This window comes from Budorcas taxicolor, chromosome 17 (genome assembly GCF_023091745.1).
Source record: "Budorcas taxicolor isolate Tak-1 chromosome 17, Takin1.1, whole genome shotgun sequence".
Classification (NCBI taxonomy): Eukaryota; Metazoa; Chordata; class Mammalia; order Artiodactyla; family Bovidae; genus Budorcas; species Budorcas taxicolor.
In genome coordinates this window covers 17,320,651-17,334,247 of record NC_068926.1, presented here as the reverse complement: position 1 = coordinate 17,334,247, position 13,597 = coordinate 17,320,651, and the positions used below count along the sequence as shown (strand labels likewise).

The 13,597-nt window shown below is 44.0% G+C and overlaps 1 protein-coding gene across 4 annotated transcripts in view; it reads right to left on the bottom strand.

The window, feature by feature from the left end:
• RNF150 (ring finger protein 150) overlaps positions 1-13,597 on the bottom strand; it is a 281,398-nt gene that overhangs the window by 50,993 nt on the left and 216,808 nt on the right. For all 4 annotated transcript variants that reach the window (XR_008200795.1, XR_008200796.1, XR_008200797.1 and 1 more), the window contains exons 5-6: positions 11,861-11,957; positions 4,600-4,810 (exon numbers count right to left, since the gene is read on the bottom strand). Coding sequence is in view for 1 of the 4 variants with exons in the window: in XM_052654384.1 (XP_052510344.1) it covers positions 4,600-4,810; positions 11,861-11,957 (308 nt within the window). In the remaining 3 variants the exon portion in view is untranslated. The remainder of the gene's footprint in view (positions 1-4,599; positions 4,811-11,860; positions 11,958-13,597) is intronic.

The following is a 13,597-nucleotide window of genomic DNA, read 5'->3' as shown; positions in this document are numbered from 1 at the left end:
GTGGTAAAGAATCTGCCTGGTGATGCAGGAGGGACAGGAGACACGGGTTTGATTCCTGGGCTGGGAAGATTCCCTGGAAGAGGAAATGGTAACCTACCTCAGTATTCCTGCCTGGAGAATTCCAAGGACAGAGGAGCCTGGTGGGCTACAGTCCATGGGGTGGCAGAGTTGGACACAACTAACTGAGTGCAGCACAGCCTCAGCATGGGCTCAAAAAAGGCTCATGTGTTAAGTGTTTCTGAACTGCTAGCAAAATTTTATCAGGTCTTCCAATATATTATACTTCACTTAGACCACTAATGGTGATATGCTTGATGGTAACTGAGCATGTCCAATAAACGAAAAATTATGGGGTAATGTACTTTGCAAAGAGAATTTAATGTTTGATCTGAGTCAGTCACTTACTTACTCCTCTGTTCAATTTTCATATGGTGAAAACCAGAAGTTTATCATGGTTAAGATTAAATGACCTTTAAAGTTCTTCAGTTCAGTCCAGTCGCTCAGTCATGTCTGACTCTTTGCGATCCCATGAATCGCAGCACGCCAGGCCTCCCTGTCCATCACCAACTCCTGGAGTTCACTCAGACTCATGTCCATCGAGTCAGTGATGCCATCCAGCCATCTCATCCTCGGTCGTCCCCTTCTCCTCCTGCCCAAATCCCTCCTAGCATCAGAGTATTTTCCAATGAGTTAACTCTTCACGTGAGGTGGCCAAAGTATTGGAGTTTCAGCTTTAGCATCATTCCTTCCAAGGAACACCCAGGACTGATCTCCTTCAGAATGGACTGATTGGATCTCCTTGCAGTCCAAGGGGCTCTCAAGAGTCTTCTCCAACATCACAGTTCAAAAGCATCAATTCTTTGACACTCAGCTTTCTTCACAGTCCAACTCTCACATCCATACATGACCACTGGAAAAACCATAGCCTTGACTAGATGGACCTTTGTTGGCAAAGTAATGTCTCTGCTTTTCAATAAGCTATCTAGATTGATCATAACTTTCCTTCCAAGGAGTAAGCGTCTTTTAATTTCATGGCTGCAATCACCATCTGCAGTGATTTTGGAGCCCCCCAAAATAAAGTCTGCCACTGTTTCCACTGTTTCCCCATCGATTTCCCATGAAGTGATGGGACCAGATGCCATGATCTTCATTTTCTGAATGTTGAACTTTAAGCCAACTTTTTCACTCTCCTCTTTCACTTTCATCAAAAGGCTTTTTAATTCTTCACTTTCTGCCATAAGGGTGGTGTCATCTGCATATCTGAAGTTATTGATATTTCTCCTGGCAATCTTGATTCCAGCTTATGCTTCTTCTAGCGCAGCATTTCTCATGATGTACTCTGCATAGAAGTTAAACAAGCAGGGTGACAATATACAGCCTTGACGTACTCCTTTTCCTATTTGGAACCAGTCTGTTGTTCCATGTCCAGTTCTAACTGTTGCTTCCTGACCTGCATACAGGTTTCTCAAGAGGCAGGTCAGGTGGTCTGGTATTCCCATCTCTCTCAGAATTTTCCACAGTTTATTATGATCCACACAAAGGCTTTGGCATAGTCAATAAAGCAGAAATAGAGGTTTTTCTGGAACGCTCTTGCCTTTTCGATGATCCAGCAGATGTTGCCAAGCTGATCTTGGTTCCTCTGCCTTTTCTAAAACCAGCTTGAACATCAGGAAGTTCATGGTTCACGTATTGCTGAAGCCTGGCTTGGAGAATTTTGAGCGTTACTTTACTAGCGTGTGAGATGAGTGCAATTGTGCGGTAGTTTGAGCATTCTTTGGCATTGCCTTTCTTTGGGATTGGAATGAAAACTGACCTTTTCCAGTCCTGTGGCCACTGCTGAGTTTTCCAAATTTACTGGCCTATTGAGTGCAGCACTTTCACAGCATCATCTTTCAGGATTTGAAACAGCTCCACTGGAATTCCATCACCTCCACTAGCTTTGTTCGTAGTGATGCTTTCTAAGGCCCATTTGACTTCACATTCCAGGATGTCTGGCTCTAGGTGAGTGATCACACCATCGTGATTATCTTGGTCTTGAGGATCTTTTTTTGTACAGTTCTTCTGTGTATTCTTGCCACCTCTTCTTAATATCTTCTGCTTCTGTTAGGTCCATACCATTTCTGTCCTTTACCGAGCCCATCTTTGCATGAAATGTTCCCTTGGTATCTCTAATTTTCTTGAAGAGATCTCTAGTCTTTCCCATTCTGTTCTTTTCCTCTATTTCTTTGCATTGATCGCTGAGGAAGGCTTTCTTATCTCTCCTTGCTATTCTTTGGAACTCTGCATTCAGATGCTTATATCTTTCCTTTTCTCCTTTGCTTTTCGCTTCTCTTCTTTTCACAGCTATTTGTAAGGCCTCCCCAGACAGCCATTTTGCTTTTTTGCATTTCTTTTCCATGGGGATGGTCTTGATCCCTGTCTCCGTACAATGTCACGAACCTCTGTCCATAGTTTATCAGGCACTCTATCTATCAGATCTAGTCCCTTAAATCTATTTCTCACTTCCACTGTATAATCATAAGGGATTTGATTTAGGTCATACCTGAATGGTCTAGTGGTTTTCCCTACTTTCTTCAATTTGAGTCTGAATTTGGCAATAAGGAGCTCATGATCTGAGCCACAGTCAGAGAGTCTAAGCCACAGTTCTTAGATCCCTCAATTACTAAGATTCTAAATCTGTGTTCTTCAGTATGTAGCTGGTGGCCACACATAGCTTCTGAGCACTTGAAATGGAGCTAGTCTAAACTGAGATGTGCTCTAAGTATAAAATACACACCAGGTTTTGAAGAGTTAGTATAAAATAAAGTATGTGAGACAGTTTGGCTACATTGGGTTAAATAAAATATTTTATTAAAATCAACCCCACCAACTTGTTTTTATTTAGTATAGTTACAAAAATTCAAAACTGCTTCTGTACCATTTTAGACCTTCAAAACAAAGGGATCATAATCTATCTTTAGGGACTTCTTAATGTGTAATGGTTAATGCTTCAGTATTGAGAGCCTCATGCCTCTAAAAGTCAAGTCAAAACTCATATCTACCCCAAACTAATACAACCTGCATGGCAGATATTTACCACCTAGTAACTCTTTTTTTAAAAAAATTATTTGTGTGCATATTGTCTTAGTTGAAACATGTGGATCTTTTAGTTGCTGCATACAGGATCTTTTGTTGTGCTGTGGGAACTCATACTTGTGGCATGTGGGATCTCGTTCCCTGACCAAGGATGGAACCGGGGCCCCCTGCATTAGGAGTGCAGAGTCTTAGCCACTGGACTACCAGGGGAGTCCCATCACCCAGTAACTCTTAGTTACTCTCCATGGGGTCCATGCAGTCCATGGGGTTGCAAAGAGTCAGACACGACTGAGCGACTGAACTGAACTCTCCATTGAGGTCTTGTGAAGGTTCTGTGGTTGCAATAATGAGCGTTCACCCCTATACTTATTGTCTCAACTATATCAAAAGATTATCAGGAAAGACACCAAAATGTTAACAGTGATCATTTCTGGGTAGTGGGGTATTGATTCATTTTTTCATTTTTTTCATGATCTTTCAGGCTTTCAACAAACAATGAGGGCTGTTATGCTTCTTCATCAGAAAAATGTATCTTTAAATTTCAGTGTGAATGAGCTCTTGAAGTGTATAAACACCTTGAATATGTAAAAAAGAGGTCAACTTAAGAGGAACTATTTCAACACGCTTTCATCTGCTTTGCTCCATTTCCAAATTTTCTATAGCGAATAGGCTGCTTCTACGAAGGGAAAAAGTACACCTCATTTAAAAATGCACTATCCACCTACCCTTTTAACCTTAAAGCTAAGTTAATTTGAATGACGGTTTCCTTAGAACTGACACTTCTATCTCTGCTGTATTAGACTGTAGAAGAAACACTTGGGGTTTTAGCTTCAGTCATATGCCAGAATAGCTATTTAAATATTTTTATACCTTACCGTCCACCAGAACAGCATTTAGTTTGAGTCTATGCAGGAGATGGGGAGGAAGCTCCAAGGATTTCTGGATATGTCACCATGTAAGTGGTTTAGGTTTTACTGCAAGAAGGCCCATGTGAAGGGGCGCCATTTGCAGGAGTCTTGCAGCCAGAGTGAGGATAACACTCCTATGTGCTGTCCAGACCAGCTCAGACTGCCACGGACGTGCACACTCAGGAGGGCTCTAGCTTCGGTACACAGACACACACACCACACGCACGCACGCACGTACACACACACGCACGCACGCACGTGTGGTGCACCCATCCCAGTCCCACTACCCACCCCCTGCAGTTGCTTCTCTCTCTTGCCTTCTACTTTCAGAGGTTAGACCCACTGCCCAGCTTGCTTCCGGTACCACGGGGTGTGTGCAGGGCTGTGGCATCCGTGTGTGGGTGAGCGAGACCCACGCCAGCTCTGCTGTCTGCCCTGCTGCCTCAGGAGTGAGCTGGGCTTCTCAAGGACTGCCAGGAGTGATGGGTTAGCCTGGCAACGTTCTACTCATTTAACTGTTTTTCTCTCTTCTTGAAGACAAGTGCCTCTTTCCAGTTCTCACGAGGCAGCAGCCTTTGGGAATAAGGGTACTTGGTGTGTGCACGGCAGAACTTACTGTTGGTGGTGAAGATGATCTCTCCCTCCTGAGGGGCGGGATCTGGGTCCTGGACGACCTGCAGGGCTCCCACAGTCCGGACAGCAGGGTCCAAAGTGACCGAGCTTTCGTTTACGGTCGTGTCACTTGCGCCTGTGATCTGGTTGGTGGGCGGACCTCCCAGAGATCCCTCGTAGTCCGTGGGCAAGTCGTCCAGGCAGTCGGCGTTGGGCTGACAGGAGCAGAAAAGGACCTGTTCTTAGTGGACATCATCAAGTCAGGGATGAGACGTCTACAGCCTCACTATTTTGTCCTGCCGGAAACTAAGTCTTTTACTGTTTCTTCCTGAATCACTTTATTTAAAGACATTCCACAATATAGTTCCTGTAATTAACATGAAAACATCTTCCAAAATTTTCTTTCCAAATTCTCTGTTTAGCTCTAGAGACAAGGTTTTAATTCCAAGAGTAGTAATATCCATACATGAATAAAATTAGTTAAGGGGAATAATATGACATTTATTTATAATAATATAGTTCTTCCTTTATATATATAGTGTTTACTTCTCATAATAGGAAGTAGATGACAGCCTGATAATTTGCCCCAAAGACCCATATGTTGTTTGCAAATGAACTAATGGCATGAGAGGAGAGACAGAATAAGACTCATTGTGAATTATTTATCAGAGACACACACATATACACAAACACACACACACACAAAAGCACAAGTATTTGTTGTTAACATAAGCCAGAAAACTAGCTGGAGAAAAAAGTCCTATTTGTAGAACATACAATTGATCACATATTTATCAAATTCTCTATATTAAAATCTTTAAATTATAAGACAAGGGTGAAACCACCCAGTGTAATTACCTGCTCACTCCAGGACTCTTGAGCCCCTAGTCCTTCACAGCTGCACTTGAGACAGATAGAAATGGGGGGCTCCCTATTTGATAAAACAGCCTGTGTTAATTATTTTCTTATTGGGCTATCTTACAGTCTTACTCTGGTTTTAGTTCTGCTGGCTGAAGTGGTATTGAATATATGACTATCTCCTCCACGAGCAGCTTTTGAAAAATTATTTTCAATTGTTCTGCCCCTGTCCAAACTCATAGAAATTATTTTTAAAAGCTGGGGGGTGGAGAGATATGATCTTGAGAAGTAGTAGGAATAACTATTTATCTTTTTTTTTTTTTTTGCATCAGTCTGAACAGCAACATTGCCTTGAGTGATGACAATGACTCGGCTTTGAATCCTTAAAGGCTTAGGTAAGGAGAACCCTGCATTGACACTGACTGAATTCACATCACAAAGACCAGATTGGGTGCAAAGTTCAAAGAGACAATCTACAACTCATGGACTCACTGGGAGCACAAAGCAAGGAATTCAACCTGCTAGACTCCTGTGCTGGATTTCCATTCTGAAACCAAGTCTCCTGAGCTCCATACCTGCGTTTCCAACAGTTGGCTGGAAATCTCCATCATCCCACAAAACCCTCAAATTCAGCTCATTCCCTCTCCCCTGAGTTCTCTTTTCTTTCTGTTTTCTCCATTTCCAATGGCAGTGAGTCAATTCATTGAAATTCAAGCGGTCAAAAGTCAACTCACAGAATTGACCTACTGAGATGACTCGACAGGAGCAGGTATGTTCTGAACACTTTTCATCCCATTACCAGTCTCCCCATCTCCTCTTCCCCAGTATGCTCCATTCTCCACTTTCTCACCAGAATACTTAAAAAAAACCATAGGTATGATTTTTTTTTTTTAATCCCCTAAAGAATGAATGATAAGCTCCTTACTATAGCAAACAGGCAGTGTACAGTCTGGCCCCAGCCTACTTTTCTGGCCTTACCTTCAGCCTTTGGAATATCTCCTATTTCAGTGCCTTAGCACGTGCTGTTCCTCTACTCAGGATGACATCTGTCCCAACCATCCCCTTCCCCTCGCCCATGCCAAGGGTCAAGCTTACCCTGGTGAACTTCTACTCACCCCTCAAATCCCAGGCCAAAATGCCTCTTTACTGAGTGGTGCTCCCTCCCAAGTAGTCACCTTTGCTACTGTAAGTTTTCACACTTCTCCAACTCTCTTGAACTCATTTGTTACTGTGTTTGTCTCACTCTACTAGTCTACAAGCTTTTTTTTTTTTTAATTCCAATTTTATGGAGATATAATTGGCATGGAATATTGTATTAAAGTTGTACAACGATTTGATACATGTACGTATTGCAAAATGATCACCACAATAAGTTTAGTTAATATCCACTACCTCACACGGTTACAAATTTTTTATTCTTCTGATGAGAACTTTTAGGATCTACTTTCTTAGCAACTTTAAAAAATACAACACAGTGTTGTGAACTACGGTCACCATGCTGAACATTATATCCCCAGGCATTATTTTATAACTGGAGGTTTGTACCTCCTGACACCCTCACCCAATTTCACCACCCGCCCCCGCTCCGACCTCTGGTAATCACCAGTCGGTTTTCTGTTTTTATTCCATAAAAACACATACAAGTGAGACATAAGCTTCTTAAAGTGAATCAACTACACTGATCTTGAATTCTAAGCCCTCACATGAAGTGAAGTGAAGTGAACTCGCTCAGTCGTGTCCGACTCTTTGCGACCCCGTGGACTGTAGCCGGCCAGGCTCCTCTGTCCATGGGATTCTCCAGGCAAGAAAACTGGAGTGGGTTGCCATTTCCTTCTCCAGGGGATCTTCCCAACCCAGGGATCGAACCCTGGTCTCTCGCATGGCAGGCAGACGCTTTATCCTCTGAGCCACCAGGGAATACCCACACATAGCCCTCGCATAGTGCCTGACAATTATTAAGTGCTTGATAAATGTCAATTGGGAAATTTTATGTAAGTCTCAGTTTATTGCTCTGAAAACTTGGGAATATTAGTATCTGCCCAGATTTAGATCAATGAAGGGAAGATGTGAGAAAATACTTAAAAAATTCAATTTTTGTGTAAAGCTAAAGTATACCTTTGAAGGGTAGCAGAATGTGCAACCCCAAAATATGCTACTTTGGCAAAAGGATTGTTTTACATAGACACAATTGAGAAGTAGGTAAAGAAAGGCTCTCCCCACCTCTTGCCTAAAAGCAGGACGTAAATTTGTAAGGGTGTCTCTCTCTTCTACTAGGAAGAGGACATTCTCATCATCAGCTGCTGCGTGATTTTGACACCAAAATGGAACATACAACAAACCTGACTGACATGCCCTTATCTGCCATTGGTTCCCCCATATACTTAACTTTCCACAATTTGCTGTCCTAGAAACTCAAAGTCCTTTCCTTTTGTCTCATCACTTCTCTAAAAATTTCTTGCTCTTTTTTTTTTTTGGCTGTGTGGCATGGCATGTGGGATCTTAGTTCCCTCACAAGGGATGGAATCCCTGCCCCGTGCATGGGAAGGGTGGAGTCTTAATCACTGGACTGCAGGGAAGTCCCTATTGCTGCTTTTTGAAAATGCTATATAAGCTGAAGTTCTAACCAGCTCTGTGAGTCACTCATTACCAAGTGCTCTTGTGGCTACTCATGGCTCATATACTGTTTGATTTTCTCTTGCTAATCTGTCATTTACAAGTCTCATTTATAGGGACCAGCTGGCAAAACTAGAAGAAAAAAATGAATTTTCCCTCCCCTATTCTATGTAAAGATGTTCGTGAGCATGTCCAGTTGTGTGGGGGTAGCAGGGAGGAGTTCCCGGTAAGGATACTGTGCTGGTTGTCTTCCAGCCATAAACGTCTGAATGTGACCATAGATGGAATAACAACTGATATATTTTTCAAAATGTTGACTTTGCTTGTTGATCACATTCCTGCTTGCTTTCTTTCTTTTTTTTTATGAAATTATTTTTATTAATTTTGATGCAGCATGTTCACTTTTACTTTGTGGGCTAGGAGGAATAGTGTTATGTTTTTAAGAGAAGGGAGTAGAGGAAAAGAGGAACAGTGGATTAGCTCAGGGAGACTGTTAGCGTGAGCAGGCATGAATAATTTGGCTTAGCTATAGTATTAATATTTAACAGACCAACCTTGCAGAACCTCACGGTTTGTATCCACTCAAAATGGTTCATCAAAATAGAGTAATATTTTGAAAAGAAAACCACTTTATACGCCACTAAGAGAAATTACAGTCATAATGTTTAGTAAGAGGTGTCAAAAGCCATCTGTAAGTGAACAGCATATAGGTATTCAAATTCAGGTTAGCAGGGAAACTCGTCAAATAAACCAACTGCTAAATGGTTAGGGACTAGTGAATACACCAACTCCATGGGATTTTCTATTCATTAACAATCATCCTAGTCATACCAGGATAATAGTGACGGGAGACCGTGCTTGCTGGGATAAAAAAGGCCTGTGTTATGTGGTGCCTTATAAGAGTGCTTAGTGATGTGTTCGGTCATTCTGCAAAGACACCCCTAAACCTTACTGGAGAGAAAGGAGGATGAAGCACTTGAATGTAGATAAAGGGATGAAAATGCTCTGACAATAAAGGACTCCCCCACCCACCCCTTTCAGTTCAGTCTTTTATTTCTCGCGGCAAAATATAATGGGGAAAGATACCATTGTGATGGGAATTTCACAATCCATGAGCCTCGCTCTCATTCTTTAGCTCGTTTTAGAGAAACCTTTTACAAAAATGAAAATGTCCCCAGCCCTAAGCTTCCCACTTATATTTATTTGCCTTAGCACACAAGCAGGCACAAGATTACTCAGTTAAAAACAATAGAAGACAGACCAAAATCAAACACAAAGCCCTGTATTTGGACACTCTAGTGGATCAGGATTATAGCCAAGTCTTTGGTAAATGGACATTCCTCAAAGGAGAATCAGGGTGAATTTCATAAACACCCCTCTGTGACTGGCAGCCTTCCCACTCTGAAGGCCTACAAAGCCACAAACACTTACTGAGCTCTAAGCACGTGTAAGGGATCCAGAGATGAAGGACAAACAGGCACCAATTATCAGCGAGGCTGACAGGCTCTTTTCAATTTCCTTTGATGGGGAAGAAATGGAGCAAAGGGAGTTTAAAAAAAATTATAAAACAACTTCTTTGAGCTGCATGAAAAGGGTTTCAGTTAGCTATAGGAAGTTTTTCCTAATCGAGAAGGCTGTGAGCCTGTCCATTTACACAGTGAGTTCTAAGAATGGACTGAAAACATCCTCTCTTTGGTATAATGTAAGCATGGTGCTACCATGCTTAAAGGTTTGGAGAACAGTATCCCAAATTGGTCCCTGATCCAGACTTCAGTACCATCCTCCAGGACAAAGCACCAGGGAGGCATGGGGGCAGCCATATGCCTCAGTGCTTCATGAGAGGCAGCCTGCATGCCTGCCTTCTTCTTCATAGAGGACGTTCTGTTCTCTGGGGCTAGCTTGGATGGTGTCATGTTCCTGTGTGACTGGCCTTTAAGAATCCTTGACAAAATCCAAAGATGCTACTGACTTTTACTTTTTCGCAAGCGTGCTGAGTAAAATCCTATCCAGGCTGGACAAGAAACAATCTATGGCCAGGATGCCCGACTAGACTACTAAAAGTTAAAATGTTATTCGTTTCTGGAAAGAAGCCCGAAGGCCACCTAATAATTCCCTTTTAAAAAACAATGATTAGCTGTATTCTTGAGGCATTTATGATTCTCAGATATTTACAAGGTCTGCAGAAGTTATACTTTCCCAGAAAAAGTCTGGAGTGGAATGCTATTTAGTATAAACTGTAAACCCTGGCGGTGGTTTGGTTTCATTGTCCTGACCAAGAAGCCCTGGCGTTGAAACCTGGGAGCTTTGGAGATATCCTTAAGCAACAAGAAGTAGGTTAAACGATGTGACTGTCTACCTTTAACTGCGAACATGTTAAAGATTTTAGAACCCAAAGACACACATACACACATGTAAGTACATACATACATACATTTCCCTCCTCCCTGGTAAAAACCAGTTAGAGCCAGATATGTGAAACATGCAAACAGCGAGTTAAATTTTCTAAGTCATTAGTATCTGATAGAGATGCTGGGTTTTTTGCTCAGAGTTCATGTTCACTGTCATTGATTTTCACCTTGAATTTATTATGCATTGACAATACTGCTCTGAAAATTTAATGCATTGCCTTTTAAAATCTAGCTCAAAGCTACAGTCACACATGTTGATTTGTGTTTGGTGTCCTGACTGTAAGAAAAAATAATCAGCACACAGCTGGCAGAGGCAGCTGGTACAGGGCAGAAAATTCAGCCAGTCCGTGACCTCATGATGATTCAGGTGTGCCCTGTGCAACAGTCACTCTGATCTTCCTGGGATAATTAGCCTTTTGGCATTAAATAAAGCCTTTGATATCTGAGCTGATCCTTTCTTCTTCAGTGACATCTTGGGACTTTAAAAATTCTATTTCTTCTCTGACATGAGTCGTGAGGAGTGACAAGAGGGAGGCTGCAGCAAAGCGGAGGGGGTGAGGGGGAAGAGGGTCTCTGTATCCTGCCGGTCCAGCTTCTCTTAGACGGCACCTATGCTGTTCTCACATGTCTCCGCAGCCCTTGGGTCTGGAGGCCTGGCTTGCTTCCCACCCTCATGACAGCAGCTGGTGTCTCACCAACCACCAGCCCATGGCCTTCACTCGATACGATCCCGGGAAAGTCCTTCCCTGGAGCATCAAGCCAGCCTGCTGGGTGATGTTGCATGTACTGGGTGAGAGACTAAGTTCGCTAAAACCTGTAACCGAGGGCGCCAGCTTGATGGGAGTGCAGGAATTTAGGGCTTCTGGCTCTGGTTTCCTGCTCTCTCAAGCTCTCGCAGAGATGTGAGTTTAGCAGAGGCCACCAAGCCAGATGCCCAGAGGCTGACCTCTCTGCCCCTTGTCCGGAAGAGCGTGTCTCCTCCGGAAGCTGGGCGATGGTGGGGAAAGCGTGGCGGCTGGGTCTGCCTGACGACGGTGCAGGTAAATGACAAGAAGAGTATCATCAGTGTAGCCCTGGCCTCTGCTGGTGGCTGACCTGCTGCCATCCACTGCAGCCCGGAGGAGGAGCCTGTGAGCTGCTCAGGCAACATCTCGACTCACAGACAAAACAACAAACACGGTGGGAGGGTCACGATGTTCTCAGATGGAGACAAAGGGAGAGGAGACATGTGTCCAGATGTGGGAAAGGGCTCCCAGGGCCTCATCACGTGACGCCGCTGCTCTGGGGTCGAGGGGACACAGACAACCCAGGGTGCTGTTTTCTCCCTGCTGAGTGGGAAATGTGGAGAGACAGACACGACGAGGCTGTAGGCTGTACTGTGCTTACCGGGATCCCTAGGGCTTTAAGAATGTTCATCTTGCACATGGGACAGGTGCGATGGTCTAGAAGCCAGGGGTCAACACAGGACTTGTGGAAAAGATGCCTGCAATGAGAACCATACATCTTAGCGTGGCGGTAACTGCGGAGAGCACCGCGTCCACTCCAGCCCGGAGACTTGTCCAAAGTCATGCACCGCTCAGCGGCAGAGCCAAGACTCTGGTACCTCCATCTCCGAACACCCGGGCCGATAAAGCTTTCTGTTACATCCTGTGGTCATACAGTCAGCATCTGTCTGGCTCCTGGGAGGGTCGTCTACAAACTGCAGCCAAGACTTCCAAGTTTCAGAAAAGACAGAGAACGTAGAAACAGAGAGACGTTTCTGGATAGAAAGACCCTTGAATGGAAAGAAGGCAAATGGGAGAAACTTGCACAGACCCTTCTGGGCTAACTTGACAGTGGCCACTTTTAAATCAATCCCGAATGTCTTGTCAGGAGAAAACCACAAAACAGAGCCTCATTTCTATTGATATTCGGGCGACTCACAAAGGGCAGAAGAGCTCTTGGAAGCAATTCACAGCACAGGTGAGATTTTAAGCTGTTATGACTGGTGGTTGTTAGGTCAGAAACCAGGTGAGCGGTACTGTAAGCTTTACTGTTCAGCCTCAAGTGCCCACCCTCAGGAGCCTTCCTCTGTGTGGCAGGATAAGGGGGTGGCTTTTCATAGGTACGGGGGTAGAAGCTCCTAACTTCCTCTCAACTTGGCTCACAGGAGCCCACTCAGAGATATCAGGGGCTGCTTGAGTCAGAAGCTTGTCTTCTCATGGAAGTCTCATGAGACTCCAGACCACAGGCAGAAGTAGTCAGAATTTCCTGTCTGGAGCAAGAAGAGAGAGAACCGTCCATGTTAAGTATGCGGGCATCCTTAGCACACGCCACCCACGCCTGACTCCTCAACCTTGCACCATTCCTGGAATCCTTCCACACGCTTCCCTCACTCTGGTGTTCTACTGTTCTAACGATTCTAAGAGTTTGTGTTGGAAGGCTTTAAGCTCAAACGCTTACAAAGGACCTCTTAAATCAGAGAAGAAGCACCACTTCTGCAAGTGGCATGAAGAACCCATGTGCCAAGGCTGGGACTGGCAGTGGACAGGAAATGATCAAATTGGGGATTAGGAAACAGAGAGGAGCCTTCTGGATGCGCCCTGTGTTTTCAGGTGATTGTTTAGATGCCCTACAGATTCTCTGATTAGAAGAAAACACATTACATTCATTCATTCCTTTATCCATGCATCCATCTGACAAGTAATATCTGCTAAGAACTGTGTCCTTGCTGGGAAATCTGCAGGATAGTGATTTGGTTCCTTTTCTTTGGGAATGTAACAGGAGAGGCAGACACTAGTAAGAGAGAAATAAGCTACTTCATGATGACAGTGCTATATACCTCATTAGAAGAACATGGTGTTAGCAGGGGATGGGGGGAGCTTGTAACTGGAGATGGGCCCTAGTTTGGATGCACAAAGTTTCCCTGATGACGTGCTGAAGCTCAGACCTGAAGATTTACACAGACATGGTCCACGTGAAGGGGATGGAGGAGGAAGAAGGGTCTTCTAGGCAAAACGACTGGCTTGTACAGATGCCCCGACCTGGGCACAGGAAGACTGCCTGTCTTAGTGCAGCAGTGGGATGAAGGGGCTGATGCTCGACAAAGCATCCTGTCCCCCCGACCCCTGGGTTTGATCCCTG